Here is a 17,145-nt window from a genome sequence, read left to right on the forward strand (position 1 = left end):
TTTCATTACAATTCTGCCTGAACATATCAAATTATGGACCAATTGGACCAATACTTAACACTAACTACATAAACTTTAAAGATGCAGTTTATTATAAATCAGATTGCATAAAGCCCTGTAAATTAATAATGGTTTTGATGTGTGTGAAATAAAAAAGTAATTTATTTTCAGATCATTGGTTTAAAAATGAACGACTGGATAGGGATTTTAAGTGACTAGCCTTGCAGGGGCGACACAAAACAAAGTGGAGGCCTTGATCCTCTGGGGGATATTGAGTGTCTTGCTTTCTCAAACAAACTTAGTCTCAGATTGTCTCCTCTTTCACTTTTTTGTGGGATGATGGGGATAGGTGATGCCTTTAACACTCTGGGATTTTTATACTTCATAGATCCACACCCACTGTGTAAGAAAATGGTGGGCAAAATTTAAAGTAAAAAGGAATTACTTCCATTTTCTGTTGTCTTGATCTAGCTTGTACAGATAGCTCAGGAGCACCTCATGCAGTAGGTGAGATCTGGAAAACTTCTTTGAGCGGATGCTGTATGCAAAAATGTGTTGACAGTGAGACCATTGTTCCGGTGGAGTATGACTGTTCAGATATCCACAATTTACACTGTCAGCAATTTGCAGAAGTGGCCTTGCTTGTTCCTAGTGACGAGACATGTTGTCCTCAGCAGATCTGTAGTAAGTATGCCTCAATAATTATGAATGCTGCCTGATGGAATTTGCAGATATCCTTTCTCTGAAGTTTGTTTTCTTGTTACACATTCTACTTTTGAAGTGAATGAAAAACTTGGATTTGAATTTACAGATTATGTAGAAAACTGTAAAAACTTTGTATTATTTGGCTCAGTATCCTCAATAGCAAGGTTTTGGGAGAATGGTAAAGGGAGAAAAGGGTTATAAAGACTCAGATAGCACTGTGTTTATCTGGATATGAATTGTGTTTCAGCTGTACAGGCTACTGATTTATTTTTAATATCCAAATACAAATAAATGATACAACTAATTGCAAGAAAAAAAAGGATCAGATGATTATCTAATTTACAAAGTGAGCAGTAAAAAAAAGGATATAAAACCTTCTTTTTTTTTTTTTTTTATCCTTATTTAGATTAGAAAGTCCATCTTTATAAAAAAATGGCAAGCAGTTTTCATGTTTTTACCACCTGGGATGATGTTGCAGTGCCTTTTCAATGGGATATTTTATATTTTATACTTTTATATTTTATTTCATTTTATTTTATTTTATATTCTCACAAGGACTCAGCTCTAGTTTAACTTTGCCTCCATGGAGAGTGCTGCAAATGCCAGACACTTCTGAATACTGGCTCAGAGGATTTTGCTGGCTTCTTGTGGTTTTCATATTCATGTTGTTATTCGGAGATTTGGGTTATCAAACTGCAAATACTGCTTGCCATTGCTCTACTCAACTTATAAAATCATAAGATAGTTTTTTCTTTCCCTTTTCGTAACAGTTTGTAATCAAAGCCTCTGTGAAACCTTAATCCCTGAGTGTAATGGCTTGGAAAAGCTGGTCACTTACTACAGTGAAGAATCCTGTTGTCCCAACTATGCTTGCGGTAGGTTTATTTTCAAAAGATGAGAAAGTTCATCCTGTAAAAGATACTCAGTAAACTAAACAGCTCAACTTTGAAGCAAAAAGGTAGTTAGTGTAGACTCATTGTTAATATGGCCATTTATCATATTCTCTTTCATCTAAAAGCTCAGGGTTGGTCTGTGCCTCTATTTGAGCAGATAGAATGATGAAGCAGATGAATGATGTGCTTATTGGTCAGGCAAGAATGTGTCTTTGCTCTCTTGCAATACAAGGTAAACATTTTTTTGAAAACACCTTTGTAGTACCTCTGCTCTGCACTGCCATTTGTTAAAGATATAGCATAGCAAAGGAGGAATGCCAGATTTCCTATACAGAAATACATCTCTTGTGCCTTTTTTCAGAATGTGATCCAGCAAAATGTGAACCAGTGGAGCAGATGCCAAGCTGTCGAGACGATCAAACGCTAATTGCTGCTCGGGTGGAGAGTACCTGCTGCATTTCCTATATATGTGGTACAGTATCCTGGCTGTTTGAGACTATAAGTGTTTTTACGTATGCAATGATGTCTACTAGTATCTTGCTAATTAAGGCTCCTTATACTTCCTTTAGCTCTCCCAATATAGTAAGACTTGAAAGTGGTTAAAAAAAAAGGACATTAATTTTATAAAACACAAGAAATGTCAACAATCACCAAGAGTCACAAGACAGCTTTGTGAAGCTGAGTAGTTGGGTCTTGGGTGGTGGTGGAGTCCATGGATGAGGTAGCTGAGGGCTTTTGAGAGACTGTCCATGTACAGTGCACAGACATTTCATCTGAAAAAAGGCTGAAGTTGTATATGCTCTTGCTTCCTGTATCCTGTTTTATCAGCTGTGGCCCATCTTACTCAATTGTAAATACCCCATATGAGCCTATAACACAAATTTTTTCAGTTTCTTTGTGGTTTGTCCTTTAATGACTGAATTCAATAATAAAATTGCACTTTTAGCATCAGTGTAGGAGATCTGATGTTACCATATGGGTTTTCTGATAATAATGTTATAATGAGGTCCTATTGAATTTACTCTGGTTTTGCCATTTTGCCCATAGATATCTGTGAATCAAAGGCTGACTCATCTTGATTAGCTCTTCCATGTGCAAAAATTTGAGTATGAGCAGTAATAGAAAACTTGACCTACACTTCTGCTATTTACAATAAACAGGGGTTACTTTGATCATGTGACAGTGATGTGTTCGGCTCTTCGTTGTCTGCGTAGCATCCTTCTGTCTCTTTTTTGATATAATGAGTCTTTGCACTGTGCATATCAGAAAGTACCTATTGTGGTTTTCATATGTGTTCAAGTAGGAGATTAACACAGGAATCACAGAAGATGCCCCTTACTGGGGATCAAAGATCCTATGATTTGGGCAGAAGCACATTCCTGAAAACAGCAGTATGACTTGGTAGGAGAGAAAATCTAGCAAAATTTTGCATAACAGAAAGGCAAGAAAATCCTGTTTGTTGTGATCCATCTCACAAATAGTATATTCATTCTTTATAGTAGGAGACAAAGGAAAGGCAAGCTGTACTAAAACTAGCCTCTTGTTTAGGGCTATAAGGAATGAATGTAGAGCATCTCTGTTCTCTTTCATATATGTCTGTGACAAAATTATGGGCATGCTTCCTAGGAAGTGGTAAAATTTCTCCCTGTGTTTTTAAATACTTGTTTTTTCCAGCATGCGAGGCTTGCTCTGATCAAATACCCAAATGTCAAGAAGGAGAAGTTCTTATCGTGGATGGCAACACTACAGAGCGGTGTTGTCCTACATACCACTGTAGTAAGTTTGACTTAATTTTGATATTTTAAGTAATAGAGAACATGTCAAATTTTGTAGTGTGGATGTTCAGTGCCAAAAATGGTGGCTCAGAGAGATAGTTCCACTTGTGCATATAAGCATGCTGTCATCTGTAGTCTTGAAAGATTTTAAAGGTAATAACTTTACTTCTAAAACTTCATATGCCTAAAGCATTATCTCAATATCTATACCATAAAGAAAAATTAATACTTTCAGGCCACAAATTATGGAGATTTATAATTGTTTTAAATATTGCCTAGAGTGGTTGTACTCCATGCTATTATTATGGCTAATGTTTACATTTAGATTATTGTCTTTTCAAGTAAGATATTTTCTAAAAGTATTTATTATGAATAAGTAATTTGCTCTCTCTTGATTCATATTTCCATTCATCAAAATATGACAAACTTGTATTTGTTGGACTTTCTTTTCTTTAATTTTAGTTTGTGAAATACATCGTTGTCCTGAATTCAAATGTATGCTAGGCATGTCTTTGGTGGAGGTATGGAGCCCAGAGAAATGCTGCCCCTTTCGGACATGTGGTAAAGTGATTGATTTTCATTTTAGTTAATTAGACAATAAGACACTGACAAGAGCTTTGGACTCTTGGGTTTAAGTCTTGTTTCAACCAACTATATCGTTGTGATCTGTTCATGAACAAATGATATGGAAAAGTCATCTTATGGTACAGAACTTCTTAATCTGCCTGTTTTGTTTTTTTCTTGCTTCACATGGATGATAGTATGCTGTAGAATTTGCCTGTTCCAACTGGGTGATTTATCATTTTGAAAACTTTGTAAGAGTTAGTGTATTTGGGTTGCATGGCAAGGTTTTTGTAGCAGAGAAGTTACAGGAGTGGCTTCTGTGAGAAGGTGCTGGAAGCTTCCCCCATGTCAGTTAGAGCCAATGGCAGATGCTCAAAGATGGAGCCACTCTGGCCAAGGTTGAGCCCATCAGCGACAGTGTAACGCTTCTGGAATAATGTGTTTATGAAGGGGGAAAACTGTCAACATGACAGCTGTTGCAGCCAAAAAGAGGAGTGAGAATACGTGAAAGAACTCTGGAGATACCCAGGTTGGTGCAGAAGGAGGTGAGGAGGCGCTCCAGGTACTGGATCAGAGATTCCCCTGCAGCTCTTGGTGCAGACCATGGTGAGGCAGGCTGTGCCCTGCAGCCCATGGAGGTCTGTGGCGGAGCAGATATCCACCTGCAGCCCATGGAGGACCCCACACCAGAGCAGAATTCCCAAAGGGAGGCTGTGACCCTGTGGGAAGCCGTGGAGCCTGGCAGGACTTGTGACCCCAGGGGGGACCCACACTGGAGCAGTCTGCTCCTGAAGGACTGCACCCCATTTTAAGGACCCACACTGGAGCAGTTTGTGAAGAACTGCAGCCTGTGGGAAGACTCACATTAGAGAAATTCATGGAGAACTGCCTCCTAAGGGAGGGTCCCCATGCTGGAGCAGGGGAAAAGTGAGAAGTCCTCCCCTGAGGAGAAAGGAGCGCAGAGGTAACATGAAGAACTGACCACAACACCTATTCTCTTTCCCATTGCAGGGAGGAGGTAGAGAAAATCAGAAGTCTGAAAAGAAGGGAGGGGTGGGGGTAGATGTTTCAAGATTTGGTTTTATTTCTTATTATCCTACTCTAATTTGATTGGAAATAAACTCATTTCCCCAAGTCAAGTCAGTGACAGTAATTTGTGAGTGATCTCTCCCTGTCCTTACCTCAACCCACAAGCCTCTAGTTTTATTTTCTATCCCATCACAGTTAGTTAATTATTTATGGCTAACCTCCCCACCTCCAAAAAAAAGCCAAAAAACCCCCCCAAAAAAAACCCAAACAAAAACAAAACAAACAGATGAAGAAAAAGCAAACCAACAAAAACACCTTAGACTCACAGGTCAGGAATTTATCAATTTAGAGAGACTGTAATATATCGTACATCTCTGTGATGCCTTAAACACAATTCTCCATTGCTTTATATTGATTGTAACAATTGTTGTCACTGCGAGGAGACTAGCAACTAGAATGATCATGTTTTTTTTAATGTGTTCAGATGGATTGCAGTTTATACTGTAAATTGTTGTAATAAGTAAAGGTGGTCATAGAAGCTGGTATTATTTTTCAGGATGGAAAGAAATCAAATATAATTCTGAATTCCCCAGATGGGTATATTTCAAAAACCAGCAGAATTTCTTCAGTGATGACTTGTAAATCTGGGTTTTTCTACTCTCTTTGATGCTCTGTTTTAAGCAAATAGCATATAACTTTCTAAACTGTTGTTTCTGTTATTGTATTTTTTTTAGAATGTGCATGTGACACAATCCCCAAACCTCAGTGCGAACTGGTATGGAATTAATCTTTGTCAGTATTTTTTACTTAATTTCTTAATAAATCTATTTCTCAGCATCTAATAGTTTTATCAGTGAAATATGAAATGCCATGTCATTCTCCTTTTTATTGCTTTACAAGAATATATATCCATTTTTAAGAAGCTAGTTAAGCTTAAATATCTTGCAGAATAAAATGGCAGTATAGCATTGATATTTCTGGAGTTTTTTATGACCATATCCTGCCCTGAAGCATTTGTAGGGTGAGATTGCTTTCGTGCACCACAGGATGAAATTTTGTTTTTAAAGGGTCAGAAGTAAATGCTTTTAAAGCATCAGTGTTTTGTTAATCTTATTTGTTATAGGGAGTATGTTAAGATACATCATGCGCTCAGATCACTGACAGAGCAGAAACTGTGTTTCATTGTGACTTGTTCTGCATTGCAAAAGTGCTTATTATCATTGCTGGGTTAGGTTCTTGGTCAGTACTGGGTGTACTTTTTGCTTGTCATTATTTTATGGAGAAAATAGTATTTCCATGTGAGTAATTAATAAAAATTATGATTTGGAGTCCTAGGAAGAAATTGTAAATAGTATTTATATTTATAGAGGAAATTCAAAATGTTTTGTAAGCAAGGTTGTTGTTAGTACTTTCATTTCATAGATGGGCATAAGGAATCAAGACTTGCAGAAAATTAGGAGAAAAATTTTAATATGCATACATATAAATAATAAAAGGCAAAATATAAAAGTACATCTGTGCTATTGTAGTACTATTTCCATCCATTAAGTTATTACATGAAAGAATACACTTCAGGGATATTTCTGTACAAAAGCAAGACATTTCATTTATTTTTTGGCCTCCCATAGTCTTTTCTGTCCTAAATGTCTGCTGTACTGACACCAACAACAATTCCTCTTTTTCAGGTGTAAAAAAAAATTAATTCCCCTTTGGTTGTCAGTAACAAATTAAGTGTCCCTGTGGCTGATGAAAATGGATTCAAAATAGGTTTCTAGGGGCAACAGATAGTGCTATTCAAACCCCGACTGAAAGGTGTCTTAAAGAAAAAGATCATACAGATAAGAAAACACTGTTGTTTCACTTCTTTTTTTTTTTTTTTTTTCTTCTTTTATACACTTAGGGACAGAAACTTCAGAGAGATGATCAGTTTCAGAACAGTACAGAAAATATCTGTAACTGTGTTAAGTACAAATGCGGTAAGTCAGAAAATAATTTAATGCAAAGAAATACCCTTTAAAGTACTAAGGTATATTAGGAATTATAAATCAAATGTTCACTTTGAGCATGTACAGAGGAGGAAGGGTTGACTGACTTAATTCAGAAGTAGTGTAGGAAAAGGCAAGAAAATAAGACCCCCCGCTAAATACTTGGTTGATTATGGCCTGTTCTTGTATTCTATCAGTTCCTGCAGCAGGAGGTCTGTGCAGGAAATAGAGGCATTTTGGGCAAATTGATTGGTGTTGACTGAGCAGCCTTCATTTTGCTCAGGTGAAGTAAGGACTCCAGCAAGAAACTAAAACATACACTCAATGTCCACAAAAAAGAAGTCCCACTAACCCATTATGGGACTTATCAGGAGCTGGTGGCATGGTTATGTGCTTTACAAGATCAAGACTAGTATTCAGCACCATGCAAATTCATCTTAAAGTATACCCAATCACATCTGTGAAAACTCAGGAAAAAATAATTCCTGTGACAAACCCAGTTGGCCAACAGAGTTGGGATTGTCCTTGTCTAGATTTCTACAGCAAAGATGTATACTTCTGAGCTAATTATCCTCTGTGCCCTCAGTAATCATTGGGGAGAAATAGATATTTCTTAGGTACATTTCTTATCATAAGTAGACTTACAAAACAAATCAGTTGAAGAAACCTGCACTGCCACTATGGTGGTTCAGCTAATACAATATTACATATTTATTTAGATTACGTGCATGGTTATGTTTGAAGTAATTTGACAATTGTAGTGAAGCACTGGACTGCTATTAAACATTTATATATGCAAATCTGACCCATAATAGTTAAAGAGGTAGGGTAGCTTTTTGCATTCCTGTTTTACTGTTTAAAACATTTTTTAACAGAATTTTGATACCAAGTTGATTGCCTGAGCGTGCTGTTTATTTTTGTGTTTTTTTGTAGTGAGAGACAAAGTTTGTCTGAGTAATGAGAGAGGTGTGCTGCTTCCTGGACAGACAATCGTAGAGCATGGCACAGGCGGCATTTGCCATATTTATCATTGTACTAATGTGATTGATCCCTCTACCAAATACTACCGAATAAACCAGTCTTCAATAGATTGTGCTGCCAAGTGCAAAGCTGTAAGAAATTCAGAATTGTAGATATGTGTATTGTGACGGGTGGTCTTAATTAAATTTTAGTTGTGTTTGTGAGTAGCTACAGTCATAGGAACAAGATGGAAAGAGTAATTGTGAGATCTACCTCTATGCTACTGCATTTCTCATGGAAGTTTATAAAAGTCTCACTCCCTTCACTTTTTTCCCCCCATGTAAATCTTATAGAAACTGAAGTACACAGTACAGTGCCCCATTGCATCCCTATATTACTTCAGCTGTATTCACAAACTGGTACAAACTAATGGCAGACATTAGCACAATCAGAACTGGGAAGAGAATTATTATAAATAAAACAAGAATTCTAAATTTGGTGAAAACAGCTTTATAAAATAAGCAAATGATAGGTTGTCTTTTTACAAAGTATGATTGCTATGGGAATATATTATACAGATGACTGTCTAGTTATGTACTTACTTGATTTCTAATGTAGAAAGTAAAAATTTCGGTGGTCCTTGAAGTAAGCTGTCAGTCTTACATTTGAAAATGGTAGAAAGACCAGTTCATTCTCTCAGAGTTGGAACTTCTCCCCATTTACTTCAATTAACATCAAAGGTATTTTAGAAAAGTCTCATGATTGTACAGTGTGTACAAATGTAAACTATGTGATTTTGAAAGTTATTTAAAAAACATCCCTAAAATCAGATACAAAAAAAAAAGTAAATTTGCCCATTGCAGTAATAAATGTTAAGCTGCAAGACAGTCTCATACAAGGAATAATCTATTTGATTTTGGCAGAACCAAGTCTATCAGCCTTCAAAAGATTTATCAACTTGCTGTGGTAGCTGTAAAAACTTATCTTGTCTCCACACTTTCAATAATGGCACAGTTTCCAATTTTAAGGTAAGTCTATACGTCTTACTCCCTCAAAATATTTAGAAGTAAGAAAAAAGTATGTGATACTGTACACACGTTGCCATATAAAATGTGCAAAGAAGAGATTTGTTAGGCGAAATACTAGGAATAGTTTTGTATGTGCACAACATTAATTTCTTGGAGAGCCAATCATATACTTGTCTATGAAGATTAAGGGATTTGATATAACAGAGAATTATCATCAACTTGATTATTTTAGAATCTGTTTAACATTTTGTATGTTTAATGGACTTTTAAGTTGAGTATTTCAACAGAACTTTAACATGAATCTAAATTATATATTGCCATAATTATTACTTTTGATTCAGACAAGATCACATTCAATGCAATTGTATTATAAATACTCATAATACTTTTTTTGCTAAGTTGCTGAGTAAAGTTTCTATTTTACAATTTTTTAACAGCCTGGTACTGTTTGGATTTCAAACTGCATCAGATACGAATGCATTAACACAGCAATAGGGCCAGTTCTGGTCTCCTCTTCAGTTGGCTGCCCACCCTTTAATGAAACTGAATGCGTGAAGGTCAGTGTTTGATACATTGTTTGCATGATTTATGTTTGCATGAAAAGATTAACACTGACAAAAGATGTTTTTACTGGAAGAAGGGAGAATTTATGAATTCTTGCAAAGCCTGCATTTTTGCCCAGACATTTGAAGGTGAGAGGCTCTAACTATACACATACTGTGCCACCAAACTTCCAAGTTACACAGCTGAGAGACCTCTTCTTAACCTCAGAAAATACTTTTTTTCATAGAGGCTTGTAATGCCAAAATAATCCTCATGCAGCTGTCTGAACTTGGAAGATATTCTGGGTTGGACTTTCCCTTTCTAACTGATTTTCTGTGTATAGCAATTTGATTTGTCACAATTGAATATCAGGAAAATATTTTCTACAGTGAGACATAAAGTTTTGTGGACTAGTTTTGCAGCAGAAGCAAAAGCTCTATTTGAATTTGGAAAATGAGATTAGACTAAATGTCAGAAAATGTGGGCAGGCGACATCTCACATTGCTTTCTGTAACTCTACATTTACATGTGAATGGGAGGATACTTTTCTTAATGAATGATGGTGCACAAGCAGAAAACAGTCCTAAAGAAACTATCTGGGTGTAGTTCTTCCTTGCAGATAACAATGTATTGGTTCTTCAGAAAGTCTCAGTTATGTAGCAGGTGAAAGGCTTGTTGATGTGGGTATCAAAAATTGAGCTCTTTCTCAATGTACCCTTGAGAGAGCTTTTGAAAAAGCTGTTCTTCCCACAGTGCTCTGAGGAGTGCTTCATGCTACAGCACTGAAGGCAGAGGTGGATCTCCTCTATGAGGATTGGGTGACTTCTCATTTAGATGAGATTTCTTCCTGCTTTGAATTCAGAATCCGGGGGGTTGTGATTTTTCTTTCTTTTTTTTTTTTTTTTTTGTGATTGTCAATATGGCCTCTACAAGAAGTCAGGGGTTTACTCTAATGATGGAGTTGTACTTAGCACAGTTATTCGCTCTCCAAATGTGGGAGCTATTTTGATAGCTGGTGATGTACAATGGCACTCAGTAAAAGCCACTTAATACTCACTTGTGCTAAAAGTCAAGTTAGATCATTTACGGCCAAACCTTCATCCATTCACCTGAGTGCAGCATTTGTCTGAATAAAGTTGCAGAGCTTTATCTGGGAGATATTTCTAGTAGTGCAGATATACAGGCATGAATGTTAGAAAAAAATCAAGTTTTTTCCTCTTTATTTCTTTCTTCTTCAGGTTGGAGGCTATGCTGTGCCATTCTTAGAGGGATGCTGCAGAACATGTAAGTGATTAATGATGCTTCCTGCCTCACAAGTCTGTCTGATTTGATGTTACCTTGGAAACTAGGTTAATTCTTTCCTGCATGAAAGCTTGATTCACTAATCCCAAAGACCATTCTTTTCTTAGTTTTACTCATGTAAATACCAGTGAAACTAGTGGCGTTAAATCAGGAGAAAGCAGTTTAACACCAAAGGGTTTACTCCACTGAAAATGATTGTGGCTGGCCAAGTCACTAAAATTGCTACCTTGAGTATTTTGTAGTTCTTATGTAAAACTCCTCAAAATACTAGTAACTGCATTTAGTATAATTAAATATACTGTGTTTTGAAAGGCAACTTAAAACATTCTTTATCTACATTCATATCTTTAGTAAAAGATTGATCTATGCAGTTTCTAAGTCGATACTGTAAATAATTAATTGAATGCAACATAGTCTTAGAGTCCATTAGTATACATAGTTCAGACGCTTTCAGGCAATATCTTTTAAAAGAATTTACAGTAAAAAAATCTCCCTTAATTGATCACCAAGATATATATTAACATCTATGAAAGCTAATGAAGGTTCTCTGGAAAAAAATAAAATAAATAATTCCTTACGGAGTAGGTTCCAAATATGCTAATCCTTAATATAAACCATAGATAAGTATATATTTTCTTAACATATTGGTACATAGCTGAAACATTTTGGCTGATTTCATGAAGCACCTAGCCTGGGGCAGATACCTGACCTGAAGAAATTAAGATCAAATGCTTGAAGTTGACAATGTTATAAATAATTATAAAGGAGATTTTATACTGGACAGTGTAATGTACTATCTTTTAAAAGGTGCAAATATCTCACTTTGTTTGCACAAGAGGCTGGAGTAGTGACCTAAAAACTAAAGAGAGTAGGAGATAAATTGTGGGAAAGAATTGAAAAAAAGTGCAGGTATCTCCTGCTGGGTGCAATGGAACTTGACGTGACTACCCGATAGGGTACTATGTGCACAGTTACTGCAATGGGATATATGTTGCCAAGTGGGAGGTATTTTTTGGTGTTAATCACTATGTATTACATTTTGTAGTACAAAGTTTTTTGAAACTGTGGAAGATTTACATGCTTTTTTCCTGCTCCTCATCACTGTGAGGAAATGGTAACATCTCTTCATGTGTTTTCACTCTGATGGACCTGTGTTTCAAGCACTTGTCCTAGTTCTGTAGCCAATTTTCCATAGGCTCTTTGAGATTAGTTTTTGATTTTCAGACATTACCCTTCAATGCCTTAGCAGCCATATAGCATGGCTTCTGACCAGTTTATTAAGACCGTTAAAAATCCATTAAGCTACTTTTCAGCAAGGTAGAAGATCTTGCTACTATACTTACAAAAAGGTCATAATCACACTTTTAAATAATGAAATGAAAGTAAGTTATTAATCTGAGGCATGCATCACAAAGTAAAATTAAAGCCCTGAAAAATCCAGTGACTTCAGAGATGCTCAGAGAAAATTATACTACTTCTTTCTTGCAGCCCTAAAAGACAACTCAAATTTAGATATCATATTGTTTTAGTTATACTAATGTAGATCAGATTCTTCCTGGTTTTGACATTAGGCTTAGCAATGTAAATAGTACCTGGAAATGGTCCTGAGCTGCTGTCACAGTGATCCCTGCTTGAGCAGGCAGGTAGGACCAGATGACCACCAGAGGTCCTGAAAACGTCAGCCATTCTGTGATCCTGTGAAAAGCTTGAATTTTTTTCTCAAATATGCTAAAATCTAGTAACTCCAAAATGTTTCATACTGATACGGAATCCTCTGTAACATGTACTCTCTTCAATATGTAATATTCTTACCAGGTTCTTCAGTGTCAATGCTCCTCCCATTCCCTGTTAGTCCAGTCACACCTACAGCCTATGCTAGCTGTTACACAGGTACATTTTCCTGGAAATAAGTAGGACCAACCCAAACAGCATCATTGTTGATTTCCAACAATGTACTCCCTGATAGGAATGTCAGGCTTCACGTTACCCAATTATGCCAAAAGCTGCAGTGTAGTATAACTGCTCATGGTTCACAGTGGCTCAGATTTTGGTTTTATTTTGTTTTTCACTTTGCACTGTGTGGGCAGTGCATTGTTGTTAGCCAACAATGTACTGTTGTAGTAAGCACTCGTGTAGTCTTTAGCTTGCTGCATGTCTAAAATTGCCACGTTTAAAAATGTTTTACAGTGCTGTAAAACATTGAGACTGATGGCTTTGCTTGTTAAAGCTTATTCTGTAAGCAACATTTTCACTGATGATGTATTGTATAGTTTTGCTTCCAGTGGCATATACAGTAGAGCAGCTCATTTCTTTCCCATCCATAGTTAGGACAGTATACTGAAAATAACTACTCTGTGTTTACTTCATAAAAGCTGGAGATTATCTTTGTTCTTCCTAATAGAGTATGTTAATTTTTTGAATTGTAACATGGAATGAGTGCAATTGTTTTGGCATTTGTGAAAACATCCCCCTATATTTCTGTAAGAAAAATTACGATAATTTTGTACATCACTGATACATCCCTCATTAAATTACACTTATGACTCCAGGAGTACTACACTGAAATCTATACTACTCTTGCATATTGACATCACTTTAGATGACAGCAGTGTTACAAGTCAACCCAAAAACCAAGCAAGGATTTTCAATTGTACATCTGTGAAAAAAAATCTCATTATATTACCACATGTATATGATGCTCACATATTTTGTAAGGTTATTGATGGAAAAGTATATTATGTTGTAGAGCTCATTAAAAGCCACTGGACACTAAAGTACATGCATGGAAATACATTCTAATCTATTTCTTTGAGAGATGATGTACTTCCACTAGGGCCTGGATGAAGTCATAGCCATAGCTGCGCTGAAAACTCCATCCTACACGCTATGTACGATGTAAGAGAAAGGACGTGAATAGGACTGTGAGAAACATGAAATAGTCATAAGGTTTGTGTTTTCAAAAACAATTTTTTCCTCTCCTTCCTCAATTTTTTCCCTAAGCAAATTAAGTTCAATGATAGTCGAGCAGTAGCCAGCTGTTTCTGATCGTGTTTATTTGCTTCCAAGAAGATTGACTGCTGTACTTTCTTTCATGCTCTAGAAACTCTGCTATGTCTAGAAAAAGTAGCAGGCTCACATATTAAAAAAATAAAATAAAAAAACCCAAACCCCAAAACCCAACACAAAAGATGTTTCTCTTTGGGAAGCATTATTTCCTGGTTTGACAGTGATTAGAGCAGGGAACTGGACATCGCACATCAAGATGTAATAAACCTCTGCCACAGTTCAGTATTGGGTATTGGTCAAACCAATGAGCCTTTCATTGCCCTTGCTCGTCTGGAGCTAACAGTATTCACCTTTTGTTAACAACTCCGAGGTTTTTGGCTGCAAGAAAATACAGCTTTCCAAGTAGAGAACCATGTAGGACTGCATCATAGTGTGCAAAATCTGCTGTTGAACCTCGTGGAAGCTGTTATAATGAAATGGTCTATTCATTTCTCTTGCAGATCTGCAATGTGATGTGGCTTCTTCAGCACAGAGAGGATCATCATAAGAAGATACTCTGCTTTCTGTTCTCTAACAACTGAACTCTACACTAAACTTCTTTGCTTTTCTTCAAATGATCGTTATTCACTTCTGAAGTTTAACTCCTCATTTCATTTACTTCTTCTTATTTCTTTTTTAAGATTTCTTCTTATCTTCTTTATTTCACCCATTTGCTTTGTACATAATTCTGTGAGAAAAATTGTGGAAATAATGCTAATAAAATGTAAATTAAAAATTTCATTTGATTACTGGTGTTCTTTTTCTTACTTAATAAATACATACAGAAAGGTAAAGTCATCTGAAGCCCTATTCTTCATCAGGCTCCGCTGTTAAGCATTCAATTTAACTTTATTTATGCCACTGGAATGCAACTGCTGCCATTAAAGCTTGTTACAGTTATTTCATAGAAAATGCATTTTATGCATTATTAACAAGCCATCTCCCAGGGGTGGTTGATCAATTTTACAAAATTCTTTTAAAGACAGTTGGCTTTCTCTTAAAAGGCTTCTGAATGAAGAATGAACCTTTTCAATTGTTATTGGAGATATCAGAGATACTTTAATGAATTAAATAGAACAGCTTTAAATGCAATGCAATGTATGTCACTTTGACAGAGTTTTGTGTGTGCAGTGATGTATTGGGTATTTTCTTCTTTGTGTTTCTTGACACCGTAAAATGTTCAGGAATGTTCTTGTCACTGGAATGCTTAAAATTTTGAGCTAATATTTTTCAACCAATACCCATTTTGCAGGTAAGGAAGATGGAAAATTCTGCAAAAAGGTGACTGTTAGGATGACTATCCGCAAGAATGACTGCAGGAGTAACACACCAGTAAGTAAATAACTATCACAATTCCTTTTAATACAATACAAAATATAGAGAAATAAAAATGAAGAAAAGGAACACAAATTCCACAATGCTATTGTCTACATCTTTCTTTCAGCAAGACAGAGGTTTCTGTGTTTCATGGAGCTGTTTTACTGTTACACTCCACTCTCAGCAATCATCTTCTCAAATAATAAGAACAAGGGGATGTGACTTCTGCTTTTGTATGCATTTAGGCATACAAAATAATGCAATTATTATATGCAAATTGAATATAACTTTCAGTGACATAGTACAGATAAAATGGCTGCAGATGTGCTTAATTTCCATCTGTTTAGGGAAAGTATTTAAATGCCAACTTCATGAAGAAAACAATCATGGGTCCTGAAGGCTTGGGGTTTGTAATTTTTTAGACAGTAGCACGAGCATACTGTGAAATGTGCAGAAAGAATGAGGCACTATCCGTGTATCTGCTGAAGGATTTACTGTAGGAGCACACCAACAGTGTCCTGCTAGGCAGTAAGGCAGTGTGAGCAGCAACAAGGGTACAGACAGACATCTTATGTGAGATGTGTAAGAGCACCTTGAACAGTTGTAATAAAAGAGAACAGGGAAACAACCGTAACCTCTAAAATTACTCTGGAAGTACATTGTGTAGAGTAAACCATTGAGCAGCCAGCAAATTTAGTTTCAGTGTCTCATTGAACAGAAATACAAATCCTGACTATTAAACTTGAAAATATTATGAGTTTATATGACTGTTTCTGTTACAGTCTGTGTTATAATTTAGGTATCATTAGTAACAATTTCCTTTGCCTTTTCAAAGGACTGATTTTTTATATTCCTCCTTACTGCTACCAGTATAACAATACTGCATCAGTGTATCACTGAAATAAATACTGTAGGGAGTTTTGGACAGACTGTTTGGTGCTATATTCAAGCTAATGTTGTTATAAATACTTTAAAATCCAAAACTGAAGTTGTTTCTTTGTGTCTGTTAACAGCCAAAATCTGCTCTTACTGAAATTGATGGTAAAGTCATCATTCATCTCAATAAGATGAAAATTAAGACGTACCTGTGCAACATACTTCAGAGTTTATTACTCAGATATTGTGGGATTTCCTAAGGGGTAGAAGAAATAACTCCAAATTTTTCACTGCTTTGCATTGGATATGGGTGTCTCATATCTTTGAACTTCCCTGAGAACTCCTAACTTTATTTCACAGCTACTTCAATTTGCTGATTATTATTCATGTTTGTTACCAGGTGAACATTGTTTCATGTGATGGAAAGTGCCCCTCTGCAAGCATTTACAACTACAACATCAACACATATGCAAGATTCTGCAAATGCTGCAGGGAGCTTGGACTACAAAGACGAACTGTGCAATTGTATTGCACCAGTAATTCAACCTGGGTCAGCTATTCAATCCAAGAGCCTACAGATTGTTCTTGCCAATGGTCTTAAAAAAACTTGAAAGAAAGCAGCAAGCCCAGCTCTTCCCAGTATAAGAAAATACGAACAGTTTATCTATTAAAAATGTAATACCAAATCCACATAATTTTACCAATTTAATGCTAAAAAAGTAGAAAAATTTTTGGAGTCTTCTAAATTTCAGAATATTTTTTTTTTCATTGTTTGTATTGTGATTTGTCTTTGTGTTCATTCACAGGGACTGCTTAAGAGTTCTTGTGGTATGTGCCAACTTAAAAGGTGATTTTACATTAGAGATACCACAAGAGCAAGAACACCCTCTATTTTGTTCTGGAAGGCTGGCCCACAATTTGTCAGGCACCCAATCCTGTTTTAAATCATTGACTTATCTGGCAGCAGTCCCTATTTTGAATAAATTGTAACTGTGCAAATACAGTCAGTGTCTATTAAGAAAAAGTGCTTGGACAACATGAGGTGAATTTTTCAGTTTAAATCATATTCCTATTGTAAAGTAAAGCATGTATAAGAAATTCAATTAAAGATTTATTTTTTTTT

At 36.0% G+C, this 17,145-nt stretch overlaps 1 protein-coding gene across 1 annotated transcript in view; it reads left to right on the top strand.

Annotated features, from left to right (window-relative positions):
• OTOG (otogelin) overlaps positions 1-16,623 on the top strand; it is a gene marked incomplete at both ends in the record, with an annotated part of 96,697 nt that extends 80,074 nt beyond the window's left edge. Inside the window, 13 exons of the mRNA XM_080618194.1 lie at positions 472-684; positions 1,476-1,580; positions 1,960-2,070; positions 3,273-3,374; positions 3,836-3,934; positions 5,701-5,741; positions 6,867-6,942; positions 7,885-8,063; positions 8,835-8,939; positions 9,377-9,496; positions 10,721-10,766; positions 15,082-15,161; positions 16,423-16,623. Coding sequence (XP_080474320.1) covers positions 472-684; positions 1,476-1,580; positions 1,960-2,070; positions 3,273-3,374; positions 3,836-3,934; positions 5,701-5,741; positions 6,867-6,942; positions 7,885-8,063; positions 8,835-8,939; positions 9,377-9,496; positions 10,721-10,766; positions 15,082-15,161; positions 16,423-16,623 — 1,478 coding nt within the window. The remainder of the gene's footprint in view (positions 1-471; positions 685-1,475; positions 1,581-1,959; positions 2,071-3,272; positions 3,375-3,835; positions 3,935-5,700; positions 5,742-6,866; positions 6,943-7,884; positions 8,064-8,834; positions 8,940-9,376; positions 9,497-10,720; positions 10,767-15,081; positions 15,162-16,422) is intronic.
• Positions 16,624-17,145: the final 522 nt, after the last annotated feature.

This window comes from Psittacula echo (genome assembly GCF_963264785.1).
Source record: "Psittacula echo genome assembly, chromosome: 5".
NCBI classification, from domain to species: domain Eukaryota; kingdom Metazoa; phylum Chordata; class Aves; order Psittaciformes; family Psittacidae; genus Psittacula; species Psittacula echo.